Below are 16,550 nucleotides of genomic sequence, written 5' to 3' on the forward strand. Positions count from 1 at the left end.
TGGGGAGGCTCACAAATGATCCATTAACCGACTGGACACCAGCTTAACAATTAAATCACTACCCTTTTACTAAGATGCACTATAAAATGGGCTTAGTATGTCTTAACGCAGGACTTTCCTGTGCACTAAACGAATACATTAAAATAGGGCGCTTTTGACTTTTTTATTTGCAAGTCATGAACTAATGTCATTAGAACACAGCAACTGCAATCCATTAACGTGGAAGCACTTACCATCTCCTATTTAGGAGGCATTAAGGGCTCCCATGTTCACCCTGCGTTATTCAGTTAGCGTGCGCCAATGTGAGCGTGCTACCTGAATAGCACTTCCACACCCATTTTCCACCCTTGAAATGCCCCCTCCAAAAATAAATTTAAGACATTTATTGTGCATTTAACACACACAAAAGGGAAAATTACTTCAAGATGCTTTAATGCATCCTCCAGTAAGTCTTTTTTGGTGCACTAAGCCTGTGTTAGGGTTTAGCAAACATTAGTAAAAGGGCCCCTACGGTTTTAGGTACTTCAGGTTAAGCACATGGCAAGTACTCTTAAAACATACATATTTTAATAATCCTGGATTTTAAAACAATTTTCTAACGTCACTTGTAACCGATATAACTAGAAAAAAGTCAAAACCATATACAGACATGGATTTTCTATGGCTTTTCATGATTAATATATAGGAAACGATTAGAGCCTCAAGCTCCGGTCATTTTTAATAGCGTAATATGGTAGGCCATTCCCCTAAGTTTGGAACTCACTGGTGCATTTATTACAAGATATTATGCCTCTACAAGGAAAGAGTGATGATTGAACCAGTTCTTAAGTGTTTTTGGCAGGTCTTGAAAAGAGTGGGAAAGCTTCCATTGGCACCATTAGCTGAGACATTGCAGCCATGATGAGAAAAGAATAATAAAATACAGAGACCAGCCTCCTCGCCACCTCCCCCTCCCCTAAAAAGTCACAATTGGCCTATTAGGGCAGCATTTTGATTAAAATTTTAATCACGATTAATCGTTCCATTAAAAGTGTGTTCCCCCTCCCCCCACCATCACCACTGCAGCTCCTTATGACTCCAAGCAAGTCACTTAACCCTCTATTGCCCAGAGTCACAAGGAGCTGCAGTGGGAAAAAATATAAACAGCGTATCTTTAAATCACACGATTAATGACAATTACACATTTTAATCGAAATGCAGCCCTAAATAAATAAAAAGTAATGAAATGATAAATACAAATTGACATATTATAAATTAAAGAATGTAAAAGAGTATGCTAAACAGCCTTACAGTTTTCAAAGAAACTTCAGAAATGCAGCCCTAGCTTAAACACCAATCAAATTCTTTTCCACAGGTGGGTGGTGGTACACAGGATGTAACGGAACCAACCTAAATGGAAAATACATGAAACCAAGATGGAGAGGGAAGCCAGAGAAGAGAGGCGGCCTACTCTGGAAACCTGCAAAAGGGCGATTCTACTCCGTGAAGTCAACAAAAATGATGATTCGTCCTACAGATCTAGACATTTTTGATTAAACCTTCATGATCAAACAATTAGAATATAAAAATATACCACAGCAGGACACACGACTTGCCACAGAGATTCTGTGTCCAGTGCTACTAAGTCTGAGGGTTTGGGAGGTTTTTCCATAAGTCAAATCAACTGCTATTATTTTTTATAGCAAGACATGGTCATATGGGAAATCTACAATTACATCTGATGATACCGAACAGAAAGTTAAACTTGCAAAATACCAGACGAGTGTTACACTGAGAACTGTCAACAGGCTATAAAACATGGATTTAGACAAAGTAAATGGAGAAACCCTGAAAGCTGTGGATTTCACCCTGCAGCCCCCATCATACGAATGTCTACAAGCCATTTTGGGATATTTTTTTAAAGTCAAGTTATCTGACAGGTTACACGTTCTCTAGGCTCCCTCATGCTGTGCTAGAGAAGTCCATTTAGGATTATAGCCAAGTGGTGAAAAGCACAATAAAAGAATTTAAAACTACTAGAGAGATTCACTTCACAACTACAAGCAACTGACTACTTCCCACAGGTTAAATCATTAAAAAGTTAATTGCTACATTCATGAAATATCTCAAGTTTCTGTGGATATTTTTAATTTACCTTCTTTTTTTTTTTTTTAACCTGGCAGCTTCCTTCCTCCTGCTATCTTATCCTTCAATTGGTACCAGAGCTGGGATCTGGAGACCAGACTCTTCTCCCCCATTTTCTATCCCTGCTGCCCTCAACACACTTAACTCCACCCACCGCAGTTTCTTCACTTTATGGAATCTCAAAAGAACTGCTTGGAGCGAGGGGCGCGTGTTTCACAGAACAATTTTAAATGGAACATGCGCAAGCAAGGAGAACATTATGGCCTTTGTTGACATAAACCAACAGTTTCAGCAAATCGAGTGCAATTATAAGTCATATTGACTTTCACTGCTGTCTGTACAGAAGATATTTTGTAAAGTTTTAACATTTGTAATCATCACAAGTCCCCTTTCTTGTTTAAAGTATTTCATGGTAGATTCCAATTTCTTCATTCACTGTGGAACATTAGCTTCTAGGATCCAGCTCTGGAACAGACTGCTAAATGCTGATGTTTAGTTGGATGCATTGTTTCTTCAACCTGTACAATTTTTTCCTGTGTCACTGACATATGACAGATCCACTCCCATGCTTAACAGTTGGCAAGGTGTTCTTTTCTTCACACGTTTCATCCTTTATTGCCAAATGCATTTGTGTGGTTGCAGCTGAACTAGACTGGTGGTTGGGAGGCGGAGATAATGCTGGGCAGACTTATACGGCCTGTGCCAGAGCCGGTGGGAGGCGGGGCTGGTGGTTGGGAGGCGGGGATAGTGCTGGGCAGACTTATACTGTCTGTGCCCTGAAGAGGACAGGTACAAATCAAGGTAGGGTATACACAAAAAGTAGCACATATGAGTTTATCTTGTTGGGCAGACTGGGTGGACCGTGCAGGTCTTTTTCTGCCGTCATCTACTATGTTACTATGTTTATTGCCAAATGCATTTGTGTGGTTCCAGCTGAACAAATCAATTCTCATTTCATCAGGCCAAAGCACTTTTGTTCCACAAAACTTACAAATTAAGGATTATCAAGATTTTATTTTCTGTACTTCAGATGATAGAACTTTTATGATAAGGTTGTACAGAAGACCTGTATTTCAGAGTTGTCTGTGGGCTCTGGTTTGAAGACCTAACTAGTTTTAGGGCAGTTCTGTCAGAGATGTTTCTTGGTTTTCCAGATCTTACCTTAACTGCATCATCTTCATGTCATTTCCATTTATTTTATTAGTTGAAGACCTAAACATTTTGGGGTTTTATTAACTACTATTGAAAAATAAAGTACTAATGAATCACCTAGAAGGCTATCCAAACTCACAACTGCTATATTTACTTTTTTATTATGCTATTTTATTAATACTCACTTTGTTATAATGTTAAATTAAACAAAAAAAATAGTAATTATGCATTAAAATTTCCAAAATATGTTGGGTTTAACTTTGTAAAGATTATGTCAGCTTCTGTTCACTTAAGGATTCATTGAAACATATAATTTGACCACTACTGCCTTAACTTTTGCACACATCTGTATGAAAGACATGTAATGCTTTCGTGTTGGAAGTGTTAAGAGCTAGCTCTGCAGGGGAAGTGGAAATGCATACTCATTCAGCTGGAGTAGAAAAGGAGCAACAGTTTAAAAGGAGCCCATAAGCACAGAGAGGCCCTGTAGATTCCAAGCCCCAATTTCATAGGACACTTTATTTTTCACTTACTGCTTTGAACAAGCATTTGTGTATGCAGCCCAAGTATTTAATGGTATCTTCAGCTGGAGATTCATGAAACACTCTCTGAGGCATACACTTTGAGCTCTCAGATGAAATTTCCATTAAAGTGTCATCACAAAGGTCTTCAAGAGCACACACCTTGATTGGATTATAATCAACTTACCTTGTTTTGGACTGCAGATCTGGGCATACAAATCTGAGATGAGGTTATCCTAGCCCATCTGAAGGGCTTAAAACTGTTATCAGATTATATGTCCCTTGGGAGATGCAGTATAAAAGCCTCTTTAAGTTGTATGTTTCCCCCCCAAAAGGCACATTTATTAAAACTGCAACAATTGACCTCTGCATGCTCCAGGTGTACATGCCCAGAAGCCTCATTGGGCCATATGTTTTGGGTTTGTGGATTAATCAATATATAGTAACATATAGTATCCATCTGAATTATTTGGTGTTATCCCCAGACCTCGACCCCCAAGAAAAGGAATACGAGCGTTGAGATGGACAATATTAATGGCCTTGAAATCTGTAATGTTGCTTTGGATTTCTTCTGCAGCCCCAACGGAACAACTATGGAGATCTCAGATGATAAATATGTTATCCATGGAAAGATGCAAAGTCATGGACTTGTCTTCTGCTCATGGGCAACACTTTCTACAGATCTGGAAGCACAATGGCATCCAGAGCTCAAAGTTGGATTTTGAACTGCTAATCAATGTTGTAAACTTGTTTTGCCTTTTTTGTTGATGCTATAAGGTTTACCCCCATGAGGTTGGCAGGGGAAAGGGTCATTGGGGGGAGGGGGGGGTTAGGGGATTGTGAAGGGATCCCCATATCTTCTTCATTTAAATGTTGTTAGTTATTGTCGGTAGTTGTGCAATATGTTGAATATTATTGTCTTTCTAAATTCCTTGTTATTTTGAACATCGCCTAATAAAAATCACTTTCACATGAATGGTCTGTGGTTGTCACTTCCAAGAACTGGTTCTCACCAACACGTAGGACAATACTGAGGAAACCTTTGTTTAAGCAGAGGCAGATCTGAAGTGCAACAGTTACAGTTGCTACCCTTTTTCAATGTGTTCACTCCTCTAGCAAAAACCCAGTTTATGTTGCTACGGGTAAACCTGGTGCTATGTCATCCCCTCACCCCCAGAGAGGATTGCACGTTGAGGTACTGAGGCCTATTTTAAACAAACCAGCAAGTGAGAGCAAAATGGTAGCCAATCTTTGGCACACTTATTTTCTCTTGGGCCAGTTTTTAAAATGATGTACATTTTACCAGTGGCCAATAAATATACAAGTCCAATTATCCATGGCTTTTCAATCACTAAACTAAAAGTGGTGGACTGAAAACCACTCCACCATTACCCATATAGCAAAGAGGCAGAGTTAGGGCACAGTGAAGGTGACAATCCACAAATACACATACAATGGCGATATAAATGATCTATATAGCACTTGAATATTTTTATTTATTTGTTGCATTTGTATCCCACCTCTTTGCAGGCTCAAAGTGGTTTACAATACACCATGAGTAGTGGAAGAGTGTTAGTAATATAAACATTTAGTATTGCATGATTTTGGTTAGTATGATGATAAAAACAAGTTAGTAGTATACAAGCAGATTTTAAGAAACAGCTCTGAAATTAAATAGGCGAGTTGTGTAGTGTATATTCACTTGGGTTGGTCTTTTTGGTATGCTCTTTCAAAGAGATGAGTCTTCAGTAATATGCGGAAGTTCGTTCTTTCATAGATCGATTTCAAGTTGCGCGGCAGTGCGTTCCATAACTTTAGGCCTGCTGAAAAAAATCAGGCCTAAACTAAATGGAAAGTGATGGCAGTAGTCCATGCCACTGTTTATATGCACTTAAACACCCTGCTGCAGCTGAATACTGATCCCTCTTTTATCCCCCCTCATATCCCTCACCATCACCTTTGTTACTGAACACCCCAATACTTGCCTCTGTCCCTACACATATTTTCAGCCTTTGTCACTATAAGTATTTTCTATTGCGGAGGTCCCAGACAAGGAAAATAAACCATACAGCAGGATGAGCAGCTCAGGCTCTTACATCCTTTTACTACGTTGCGGTAAAGCACTGGCACGAACTACCACACTTAAAATGGCTTACGGCAGATGTACTCAGGCATCCTGTGGTAAGTTCCTAATCTGGGCAGCTTACCTGCACACAAAAAAATATTTTGTATTTTTGCACAGAAGGGACATATCTGGGAGCAGAGAGTGGGCATTTCCACTGTGCGCTGATTAGCACAAGGTTACCACGTGAGCTGTTACTGACACCTATTTTGTATGTGGTAAGTGCTAACGCAATAATTTTTTTTGTTTTTAATGGCTGTACTAATAGCAACATCAGCATGTGACCATTAAAGCAAAAAAACAAAAAATCAGCCATTTTAGTGCTATAGCATGCAGGAAAAGCCCTCGTTAAGGGTGTGTAAGGCCGCTTTATACCACAGCTTAGTAAAAGGACCCCTTGGTTAGGTGCTCCTACTCCAGGGAAATTACAGGTAGAAAAAGCGACGGCCAAAGCCAGAAGGATGCTTGGGTGCATAAAGAGAGGCATGACCAGCAGGAATAAGGAGGTGATAGTGCCGTTGTACAAGTCTCTGGTGAGGCCTCATTTGGAGTACTGAGTGCAGTGCTGGAGACTGCACCTACGGAAAGATATAAACAGGATGGAGTTGGTCCAGAGGGCGGCTATAAAATTTGTAAGCGGTCTTGAATGCAAAAATTATAGAGACAGGCTTATTATGAACTCAACACGTATACGCTGGAAGAGAGGAGGGAGAGAAGCGACATGATAGAAATGTTTAAATATCTCAAGGGCATTTATGTTCAGGAAGAGAGCCTTTTTCAAACGAAGAGAGCTCTGGAATGAGGGGGCATATGACAAAGTTAAGAGGAAATAGGTTTAGGAGTAACCTAAGGAAGTATTATTTCACAGAAAGGGTGGTGGAGGCGTGGAATGGCCTCCCGGTGGAGGTTGTGGAGTCGAGGACTGTTCCAGAATTTAAAAAGGCATGGGATAAGCATGTGGGATTGCTTAGGAACAGGAAGAATTAGGGGTTACAGAGGATGGGCAGACTGGATTGGTCATATGGCCTTTATCTGCTGTTATGTTTCTATTTTTTTGGCATTTGCATAAAGTTCCCTCAGGCTTGGCAAACAATTTCATCTCTAATCCACTTCTGCTGAAAAATATTTTGGTATTTTTTTATACCTTTCTGATACATAGTACTAGCTGGAATTTACTTCATCTCTTCAAATATCGAATATAAGCTCTGTAAAGCAACGATGATGTATTGCAGAACATTCAACTGCAAATATTGCAGAGTCAGTGGCTGGAGAGTAGAGAGCTGCACGGCTTCCGTCCCCGCGGGAATCCCGCGGAACCCGCGGGATTCCCGCAGGGACGGAGGCAGTTCCTGCGGGGTTCCCGCGGGGATGGAAGCAGTTCTGCGGGGTTCCCGCGGGGACGGAGGCAGATCCTGCGGGGTTCCCGCGGGGATGGAACCAGTTCTGTGGGCTTCCCGTGGAAGTGTAAGCTGCACCTGCACCAGCCTCTCATCTACCGAATACCAATTTATTTGAGTGCTGTCTCCTCCTCCTCCTCCTCTTCTTCCTTGCTTTAACAGCATAAATGTGGAAAGTCTTCCATTAAGGAGGTGGTAGAGTCACAAATGATGACGGAATTCAAAAAGGCATGGGATGAAAACAGAGGATCTCTAATTAGAAAATAGAAGTTATATAAAAGCTAACCTTAAATGGCTGCATGTGTGTGGATGTGTCAAGTGACGCTTAGATGGCGACTCTGGCTGTGATGAACTAGGGCTGATACCTGGCAGACTTGTATGGTCTGTGTCTCATACATGGCAATCTGGTGTAGGAGGGGCTGGAAAGGGCTTAGACAGCAACTTCAGTGGCTGGAACATGAGGACAGTACTGGACAGACTTTTACGGTCTGTGTCCCACAAATGAGAACATGAATAGGCTGGAGTGGGCTTCGATGGCAACTCCAGCATTTGAAACATAAGGATGGGGCCAGATAGACTTCTGTGGTCTTTGTTCCAGAAACACGAAAGAAAGACCATAATCAAGTATATAATATCACACTCGTTGATTTAATGATGAATTGATCATGAGTGTGACTATTGGGCAGAGTGGATGGAGTCCAGGTGTGCGGATGTTATAATGCCGTTGTATCGCTCCATGGTGCGACCGCACCTGGAGTATTGTGTTCAGTACTGGTCTCCGTATCTCAAAAAAGATATAGTAGAATTGGAAAAGGTACAGCGAAGGGCGACGAAAATGATAGTGGGGATGGGACGACTTTCCTATGAAGAGAGGCTGAGAAGGCTAGGGCTTTTCAGCTTGGAGAAGAGACGGCTGAGGGGAGATATGATAGAAGTGTATAAAATAATGAGTGGAATGGATCGGGTGGATGTGAAGCGACTGTTCACGCTATCCAAAAATACTAGGACTAGAGGGCATGAGTTGAAGCTACAGTGTGGTAAATTTAAAACGAATCGGAGAAAATTTTTCTTCACCCAACGTGTAATTAGACTCTGGAATTCGTTGCCGGAGAACATGGTACGGGCGGTTAGCTTGACGGAGTTTAAAAAGGGGTTAGATAGATTCCTAAAGGACAAGTCCATAGACCGCTATTAAATGGACTTGGAAAAATTCCGCATTTTTAGGTATAACTTGTCTGGAATGTTTTTACGTTTGGGGAGCGTGCCAGGTGCCCTTGACCTGGATTGGCCACTGTCGGTGACAGGATGCTGGGCTAGATGGACCTTTGGTCTTTCCCAGTATGGCACTACTTATGTACTTATGGATGGACCGTTCAGGTCTATTTGCTGTCACTTACTATGTTACTATTAATCCTCTTTGCTCCCAGGCTGGTGCACAGACCTCAGCTCTGACACAGGCACGAGAATCAGATGTCACCTGACCTACTGGCGCGTGCATGTGGCGGCCTCTCAGCACCCACTGCCAATGGATCAGAGACAAATCTTACATGTGCACACCAGAGTGTTCCAAGTTCCAACTTCCGTTCCTTCCTTGCCTACAGTGCTGTGGCTCAAATCCAGAAAGAGACTGAGGGAGCTGACTGGAACTTTCTTTTATGTACTTTTAAATTCTTACGGGGATGGGTGGGGATGGGTTAAATTCTTGCGGGGACGGGTGGGGACGGGTTGGGATGGTTTAAATGTTTGCGGGGATGGGTGGGGATGGGTAAGATTCCAGTGGGGATGGGTGGGGACGGGTAAGATTCCAGCAGGGACGGGCGGGGATGGGTAAGATTTCTGTCCCCGTGCAACTCTCTACTGGAGAGTGAGCTACAAATGCATCACTTGACCTCAGTCAGAGATCACCAAAAGCAACAAGGAGACCTCGAAACTCATCAGTCTCACTGGGCCATTGATCCACACATGCTCAATTTACCAATTCTAATATTCTGCATGAAAATATGAAAATGAAACATTTGCATAAATTTAGGGTCTCATTTATTAATTCCCCCCGACCCTTCACATAGAATAAGAGCTTTAGCAAATCTAGCCCTTTGACTTAAAAGCAGCCTCCAGTAATACCTGTTACTCTGTGAGCCGAAACGTTTGAGTTTCATGTATGCATGTGAACATTAAGTGGTCCTTCAGTAGCCAATATTGCATTATTTCACCTCTGGGTTATACTGCAGTTTGCTTCCTGAAAGGTCATATTTGCATAACTTACTAGTTAAAAATCACAACTTTACCCTCTGTTACAACACAGTAGAAACAGCTGATAAAAAGACAGCTGGGGCTGCTCCCTCCCGTGGTTGCTTCAGACTGTCTGTCATGAAAAGAACATAGTTTAAGCTTCATAAGATGCAGCAACCAAGGGGACAAAACAAACAAAGCTGGGGGTAAAATAAAGCTGACCGAGAAGTCATAAAGCAGACACACACTACAGCGCCAAGGTTCTGTTTTTACAAAGTAGGCGGCAATCTGAGCACCAGCAATCATCAGACGATAGAGTTTGAGATAACAGGTAAGGCATAGATGGGGTTACACAAGGTCGGTATTCTGGATTTCAAAAGTACAAAGACAGCACTGGAAAAGGTTGGGAAGAAGTGGAAAAACAGTGAGCTAAAATAAAAAGCTATAGGAGAGTAACCAATCTTTAGGCTACAAAGAAATGACAGGATAAAACATAGGTTTTAAAGAGATATGGGTGAGAAAGTAAAAGCAAAAAAAAAAAAAAAATATATGCATCTAAACTAGGGCTGCATTTCAATTAAAAATTGTAATTGCGATTAATCACACGATTAAAGGACCACTATCTTCCTCTCTCCAGCCCCCACGTCCAACATCTCTCCCCTTTTTCTTCCCTTCCTCTCTCCCACTGTCCAGGATCTGTCACTCCCCTCCATCCCCTGGTCCATTACCTCTCTCCCTCCCTCCCTCTCTTCCTTCCCGCCATCCGACCCCCCTTTCGGGTCCAACACCTTTCTTTTCATTCCCTCCCTCCCTCCACCCCCTAAGTCCAACATCTCTCCCTCTTTCTTCTCTCCATCCTATTCCCCAGCATCTCTCCCTCCCCTCCACCCCATCTATTATCTCTTTTCCTTCTTTTCCCTCTCCTCCCATCAGGTGCCAAAATCTCTCCCTCCTCTGCTCTCCCATCCCTTCTGCCCCCTTCCTCCCCCAGGTCCATTATCTCTCTCTCTGTCCCCAGATCCATTCTCCCTCTCTCTCTACCATCCCCAGGGCCATTATCTCTCTTTCTTCTATCCTCCTCCTACTGCTTTTGAGTCCAAAATCTCTCCCACTCTTCAATCCCTCCAGTTGTGCATCGCTCTCTCCCTTCCCTCTACTCATTTCCATTATCTTTCTATTCTTTTCTCTCATTAGCAAGCCTCTCTCTCTCTCCAACCCCCTCCCCAATGTGCAGCATTAATCCCTCTACCCCCAAGGTCCATTACCCCTCGCTCTCTCTCTCCTTCTCACTGGCCAACATCTCTGCCTCTCTCTACCCAGTGCACAGTCAAGCATCTATCCTTTCACGTCCCTCCCTCCCTCCCACTCTCAGTTTGACATCTCGCCCTGTTTTCCTTCTTTCTCCCTCCCCAACCTTGATGCATGATTCAGCATTTCTTTCTCCTCCCCACCATGGTTAGATAGTTTCCCCCCCTCTCTCAATTCCCCACCAACCCAGCTCCCCCTCCCAGGTCTACCTTAAATTTGGTCCTCTTGATCTCCAGCAGGGGCAGTGATACTCATATGCTGCAACAGAGCTTTCCCTCTGACCTATCCTACCCCATCTGACGTAACTTTCTTGTTCCACAGGGGCAGGACGAATCAGAGGAATAGCTCCGGAAAAGGTTGCAGGCAGCATATGAGTATCACTGATGTAGACCAAGAGAAGACCAGATTTAACATAGACCGGGAGGGGGGAATAAGGAGAAGAGATTGAGAAAGGGGGAGGGTTAGGGTGGGGGAAGAGATGGGTTAGGGTGGGGGAAGAGATGTAGACTGTGCTCAGGGAGGGGAGAAGAGAGGGAACGAGTGGTGAAAAAGTTAATAGACTCTTCCAAAGGAAACCGGAGGGTGATCATATCAGGCAAATCTGATCAATTTCTTCGATTGTGTGGCCAGAGAAGTTTGAGAGGGGCACATAATTGATAAAGTAAACTTGGATTTCAACAAAGCTTTTGATTACAGTCATGAGATTTATTAATAACCTGGAGGTGTAACCCAAGTTGGCGAAGTGGATTAAAAACTTGTTAAGGAGTAAATAGCAGTGTCGGAGTAAATGGAGTTCACTCTGATGAAATACAAATGATTCATGGATGCATCGGTATCAGTTCTGGGGTCAGTTCTGTTCAATATAAAAACTATAGCCATACTGGGTCAGACCAATGGTCCATCTAGCACAGTATCCTGCTTCCATCAGTGGCCAATCCAGGTCAAAAGTACCTGGCAGAAACCCAATTAGTAGCAACATTCCATGCTACCAATCCCGGGGCAGCAGTGGCTTCCTCCATGTCTATCTCAATAACAGACTATGAACTTTTCCTCCAGGAACTTGTCCAAACCTTTTTTAAACCCAGATACTCTAACCATTGTTACCACATCATCCATCAAATGAGTTCCGCAGCTTAACTATTCTTTGAGTGAAAAAAATATTTCCTCCTATTTATTTTTTTTAATTGCTCTTTATTACAACCACAAAAAAACAAAACACACCAACAGGCAATACAACGTGGTGATTTTCAATTTTCACTCCTCCCACCACCCCCTTCTCCAACTAAATAGCATGAACTAAACAGGTCAAACTGCTGATGTTGGTTCTTCATGGTGATCTGAACCAACAGTCATGAAAAGCACAGATACTGTCACATCCCTCCCCAAAAAAATCAGTATTTCAAGTTACAAGTTCAACAGATAATGACAGCGATGTGGTAAACGATCCCATCCTATTTGTTTTAAAATATTTCCATGTAAGTTCATTGATGTCCCCTGGTCTTTGTACATTAAGCGTTGCCATACTCGGACAGACCAAAAGGTCCATCAAGCCCAGTAACCTATTTCCAACAGTGGCCAATCCAGGTCACAAGCACCTGGCAAGAAAACAGTCCAATATATTTTATGCTGTTTATCCTAGAAATAAGCAGTGGATTTTCCCAAGTCCATCTTAATAATGGTTTATGGACTTCTATTTTATGAAGAGATCCAATATTTTTAAACCCTGCTAAGCTAACTGCTTTTACTACATTCTTTGGCAACAAATTTCAGAGTTTAATTACACGTATGAGTGAAGAAATATTTTCTCCGATTTGTTTTAAATTTACTAATTTGCAGTTTCATTGCATGCCCCCTAGTATTTTTGGAAACAGTAAATAAGCGATTCATGTCTACTCGTTCCACTTCACTCATCTTATATACCTCTATCGTATCTCCCCTTAGCTATCATTTCTTCAAGCTGAAGATCCCACGCTGCTTCCTCATAGGGAAGTCATCCCATTCCCTTTATCATTTTCGCCGCCCTTCTCTGTCCCTTTTCTAATTCCAGAATTGCACACAGTATTCAAGGTGCACTCGCACCATGGACTGATACAAAGGCATTATAACATCCTCATTTTTGTTTTCCTATTCCTGTCCTAATAATACCTAACATTAGGAGCAGAGAGTTTCAATGTATTGTCAACACCTAGATCCCTTTCCTAATATGGAACCTTGTATCACGTAGCAATAGTTCAGGTTCCTCTTTCCCACATGCATCACTTTGCACTTGCTTACATTAAATGTCATCTGCCATTTGGATGCCCAGTCTCCCAGTCTCTTAGGGTCCTCTTGCAATTTAACAACTTTGAATAACTTTGTGTCATCAGCAAATTTAATTACCTCACTAGATATTCCCATCTCTAGATCATTTATAAATGTTAAAAAGCAGCGGTCCCAGCACAGACCCCTGGGGACCCCACTATCAACCCTTCTCCATTGAGAATATAACCATTTAACCCTACTCTCTGTTTTCTATCTTTTAACCAGTTTTTAATCCATAATAGAACACTGCCTCCTATTCCATGACTCTCCAATTTCCTCTGGAATCTTTCATGAGGTACTTTGTAAAATGCCTTTTGAAAATCCAGATACGCATATTTTCAAAGCACTCAGCCTTCCAAAGTTCCATAGGTTTCAATGGAACTTTGGGAGGCTAAGTGCTTTGAAAATATGCCTCCAGACCTACCAGTTCACCTTTATCAACATGTTTGTTCACCCTTTCAAAGAAATGTAGTAGACTGGTGAGGCAAGATTTCCCTTCACTAAATCCACATTGGCTTTGTCTCATTAATCCATGCTTTTGAATATGCTCTGTAATTTTGTTCTTTCCATTTTGCCCAGTACCGACATCAGGCTCACTGGTCTATAATTTTCCGGATCACCTCTGAAACCTTTTTTAAAAATCGGCGTTACATTGGCCACCCTCCAATCTTCCGGTATCATGTTTGATTTTAAAGATAAATTACATATTACTAACAATAGCTCTGCAAGTTCATTTTTCAATTTTATCAATACGAGTGAAAAATCAATTCACTTTTACCCGTTCTACACCACTCAGGATTTTGTAGACCTCAATCATATCTCCCCTCAGACATCTCTTTTCCAAGCTGAAGAGCTCTATCCTCTTTAGCCTTTCCTCATATGGGAGGAGTTCCACCCCCTTCTATCATTTTGGTGGCTCTTCTTTGAACCTCTTCTGATTTTGCTATACAATTTTGGAGATACGGCAACCAGAATTGAACGCAAAACCCAAATAGCAGTAACATTCCATGCTACCAATCCCGAGGCAAGCAGTGGCTTCCCCCATGTTGCAGAGGAATAAGGAGAAAAAAATTTGTCTTTTTGAAGATGTCAGAAAGATCTGCAAGAAAGTGAACATGCCTGAGAGAGCAGACCAGGGGATTTCAAACCCAGTCCTCGGGGCACATCCTGCCAGTTGGGCATAGGCGGTCGGTGGCCCAACTGTTTGGGGAGGCTAAAGGGGGTGGGGTTAGGGGTGGGGCCAGGGGCGGGGTTTACATCCATAATTGTCTGACAATGCTCATGTCTAATTCTACCATCATGATCTAGTCCCGTCCCTATAGGCTACGGGATCTTGCTTCTAGCCAGTTTCTCCCATTTTTAATCCATTTCCATCTTCTTCCATGGCATTTTAAGCTGTCCCTTTTCTGTCACAACCTGGCCCCCACAGATACACCACATTCGGCATTTCTTTTCCACCTCACCACCATAGGTTCGGGTTTTCATTGTATTTGTAGTATTTTTTTGCCCGCCCGCACCCTCACCACTATGTGTTTTCTTTATCCTTCTGTCTCTTTGCCTGAAGGCCACTTCCCTTCCATTTCCTGCCTTGCTTTTGCCTTTTCCTCCCAAGATGGAGACGCTACCGCTAGTAGGCTAGCTAAAAGGCAGGATTTTAGATGTGCGCTCGAGCCAGCCGAGTCTGGCGCCATAGGAGGCATGGACCGGGCCCCCCCCCCCCAAAAAAAATAAGGGGGCGGGGCTAAATGTTGCGCGCGAGCGGCTGGTGAGTGAGAGGTGTTTTTCCCGCTCTCTTGGGAGCGCAGCCCCGCTGCCGGTCGAGTCTATTCGGTGCTGGGAGAGGAGTTAATTGCTTTTTTTTCCCCTTAAAGCACATCAATGAATATCACACCCGAATAACGCACGCCAACCTTATTACAGCTTACTTCGGGGCTTCTCGGCCTGACGTGCCCCGCCTCCTCTGACCAGCCTTCCTACTTCCATGAGGGCTGGACGCATCATAAGGAAGACTGGTCAGAGGAGGCGGGGCATGTCATGCACTCAGGCCGAGAAGCCCCGAAGCAAGCAAGCTGTAATAAGGTTGGCATGCTGCTACCGGCAGCAAGAGAGAGAGACACTTGGGGCTTGTGGCTGGGGAGGCTTAGCCTCCCCAAGCCTCTTATACCGGGCGCCTATGCAGTTGGGGATTTTATCACCATTGAATTCAAGAAAGCAAGATGTCAAAAACTGTCCTGGATAACAAGCAATATACTACAAGTGGTCATACTCAATGGCTGGCAGCTGATTTTCCTAGTCAATGTGGACAACAACAACTGAGTAGACTGGATCGACCAACTGGCCTTACTCTACTACGCTGCTTTGTTACTATGGAAGATTTCTTTTAAATGCGAAATAAAGACCATATTTAATTAGTCAATTAAAAATGAATTTTCCTTGCGATTCCTGAGCTGTGTATACTTGTGATGCTGCCTGGAAGGAACACCTTAGAAATATTTGCTGCTTATTTAAGTTTCACACATTTTGATTATGCTCAGCTATCAGTCTGAATAGTGCAAACTGTTAGCAACTGAGAAACTATTCATTTACAAACTAGAGTAATTACTTTTTGTTACCATCATTATGAAGTTAATATCACTCTTAACCTTCAGAGAAAACGTCAGATTCTCTCAGGAGTGCATTCTCTTACAATAGTTTTTTTTTTTTTGCACACAGCACATGACGAAGAGACAAGATTAAGGGTTATAAGAAAGAGACGCAAGTGTGACAATTCATAGTACAGACCCTTAAATGGACTCTATAATTTGCAAAGACATGCCTTTAAAAACCTGACATTGAAACAAAGATGTTTTAACTAATTATACTGAAAATTAAGAAAGAAATCTACTTCTATACAAAAAAATAAAGTTAAGAGAGGGTATATGTCTAAACCATGTATAGATTTATTCAAGACACTGTTGAAGTCAAATGGATATGGCAAGATTAAGCAGCACAGGATAAGACAAAGGATAAATTTACATCATGGGAGACAAATATTATTCATATGGGTGATATGGCTCTGGAACAGACTAATGGGAGTAGATGAGGCACTTTCTGGACAGGTTTTAAAACTGAGGGCATATTTTTAACTGGAAAAAAATATCAGCACCCACATGGAGAGATATAGTGCACAAACCACAACCTGAGTCTTCCTAAGGTATTTTTCCAGTTGGCAAACTGTGCCCAACTGTATGCGCTGGTGAAACAGAATTAAGTGCAGTTCCTACAAACCAAATGATTTTAGGACCCAAAGCAACATATTTTACCAGAGGTTAAGTCTTGCAAATTCCTTGGCAGGATGAGTTGGATCAGGGAGAGCTTTAGATACAGTTTTGCATAACTGACATATAAACTGAGCCA

General features: G+C 42.3%; 2 protein-coding genes across 10 annotated transcripts in view; one reads left to right on the forward strand and one right to left on the reverse strand.

Annotated features, from left to right (window-relative positions):
- The window catches only part of ANGPTL3 (angiopoietin like 3), a 28,406-nt gene extending 26,333 nt beyond the window's left edge, over positions 1 to 2,073 (forward strand). Inside the window, exon 7 of the mRNA XM_030206646.1 lies at positions 1,355 to 2,073. Coding sequence (XP_030062506.1) covers positions 1,355 to 1,536 — 182 coding nt within the window. The 3' untranslated portion in view covers positions 1,537 to 2,073. The remainder of the gene's footprint in view (positions 1 to 1,354) is intronic.
- Positions 1 to 16,550, reverse strand: part of DOCK7 (dedicator of cytokinesis 7) — a 279,528-nt gene that overhangs the window by 179,039 nt on the left and 83,939 nt on the right. The gene's annotated exons all lie outside the window — the stretch shown is intronic.

This window comes from Microcaecilia unicolor, chromosome 6 (genome assembly GCF_901765095.1).
Source record: "Microcaecilia unicolor chromosome 6, aMicUni1.1, whole genome shotgun sequence".
NCBI lineage: Eukaryota > Metazoa > Chordata > Amphibia > Gymnophiona > Siphonopidae > Microcaecilia > Microcaecilia unicolor.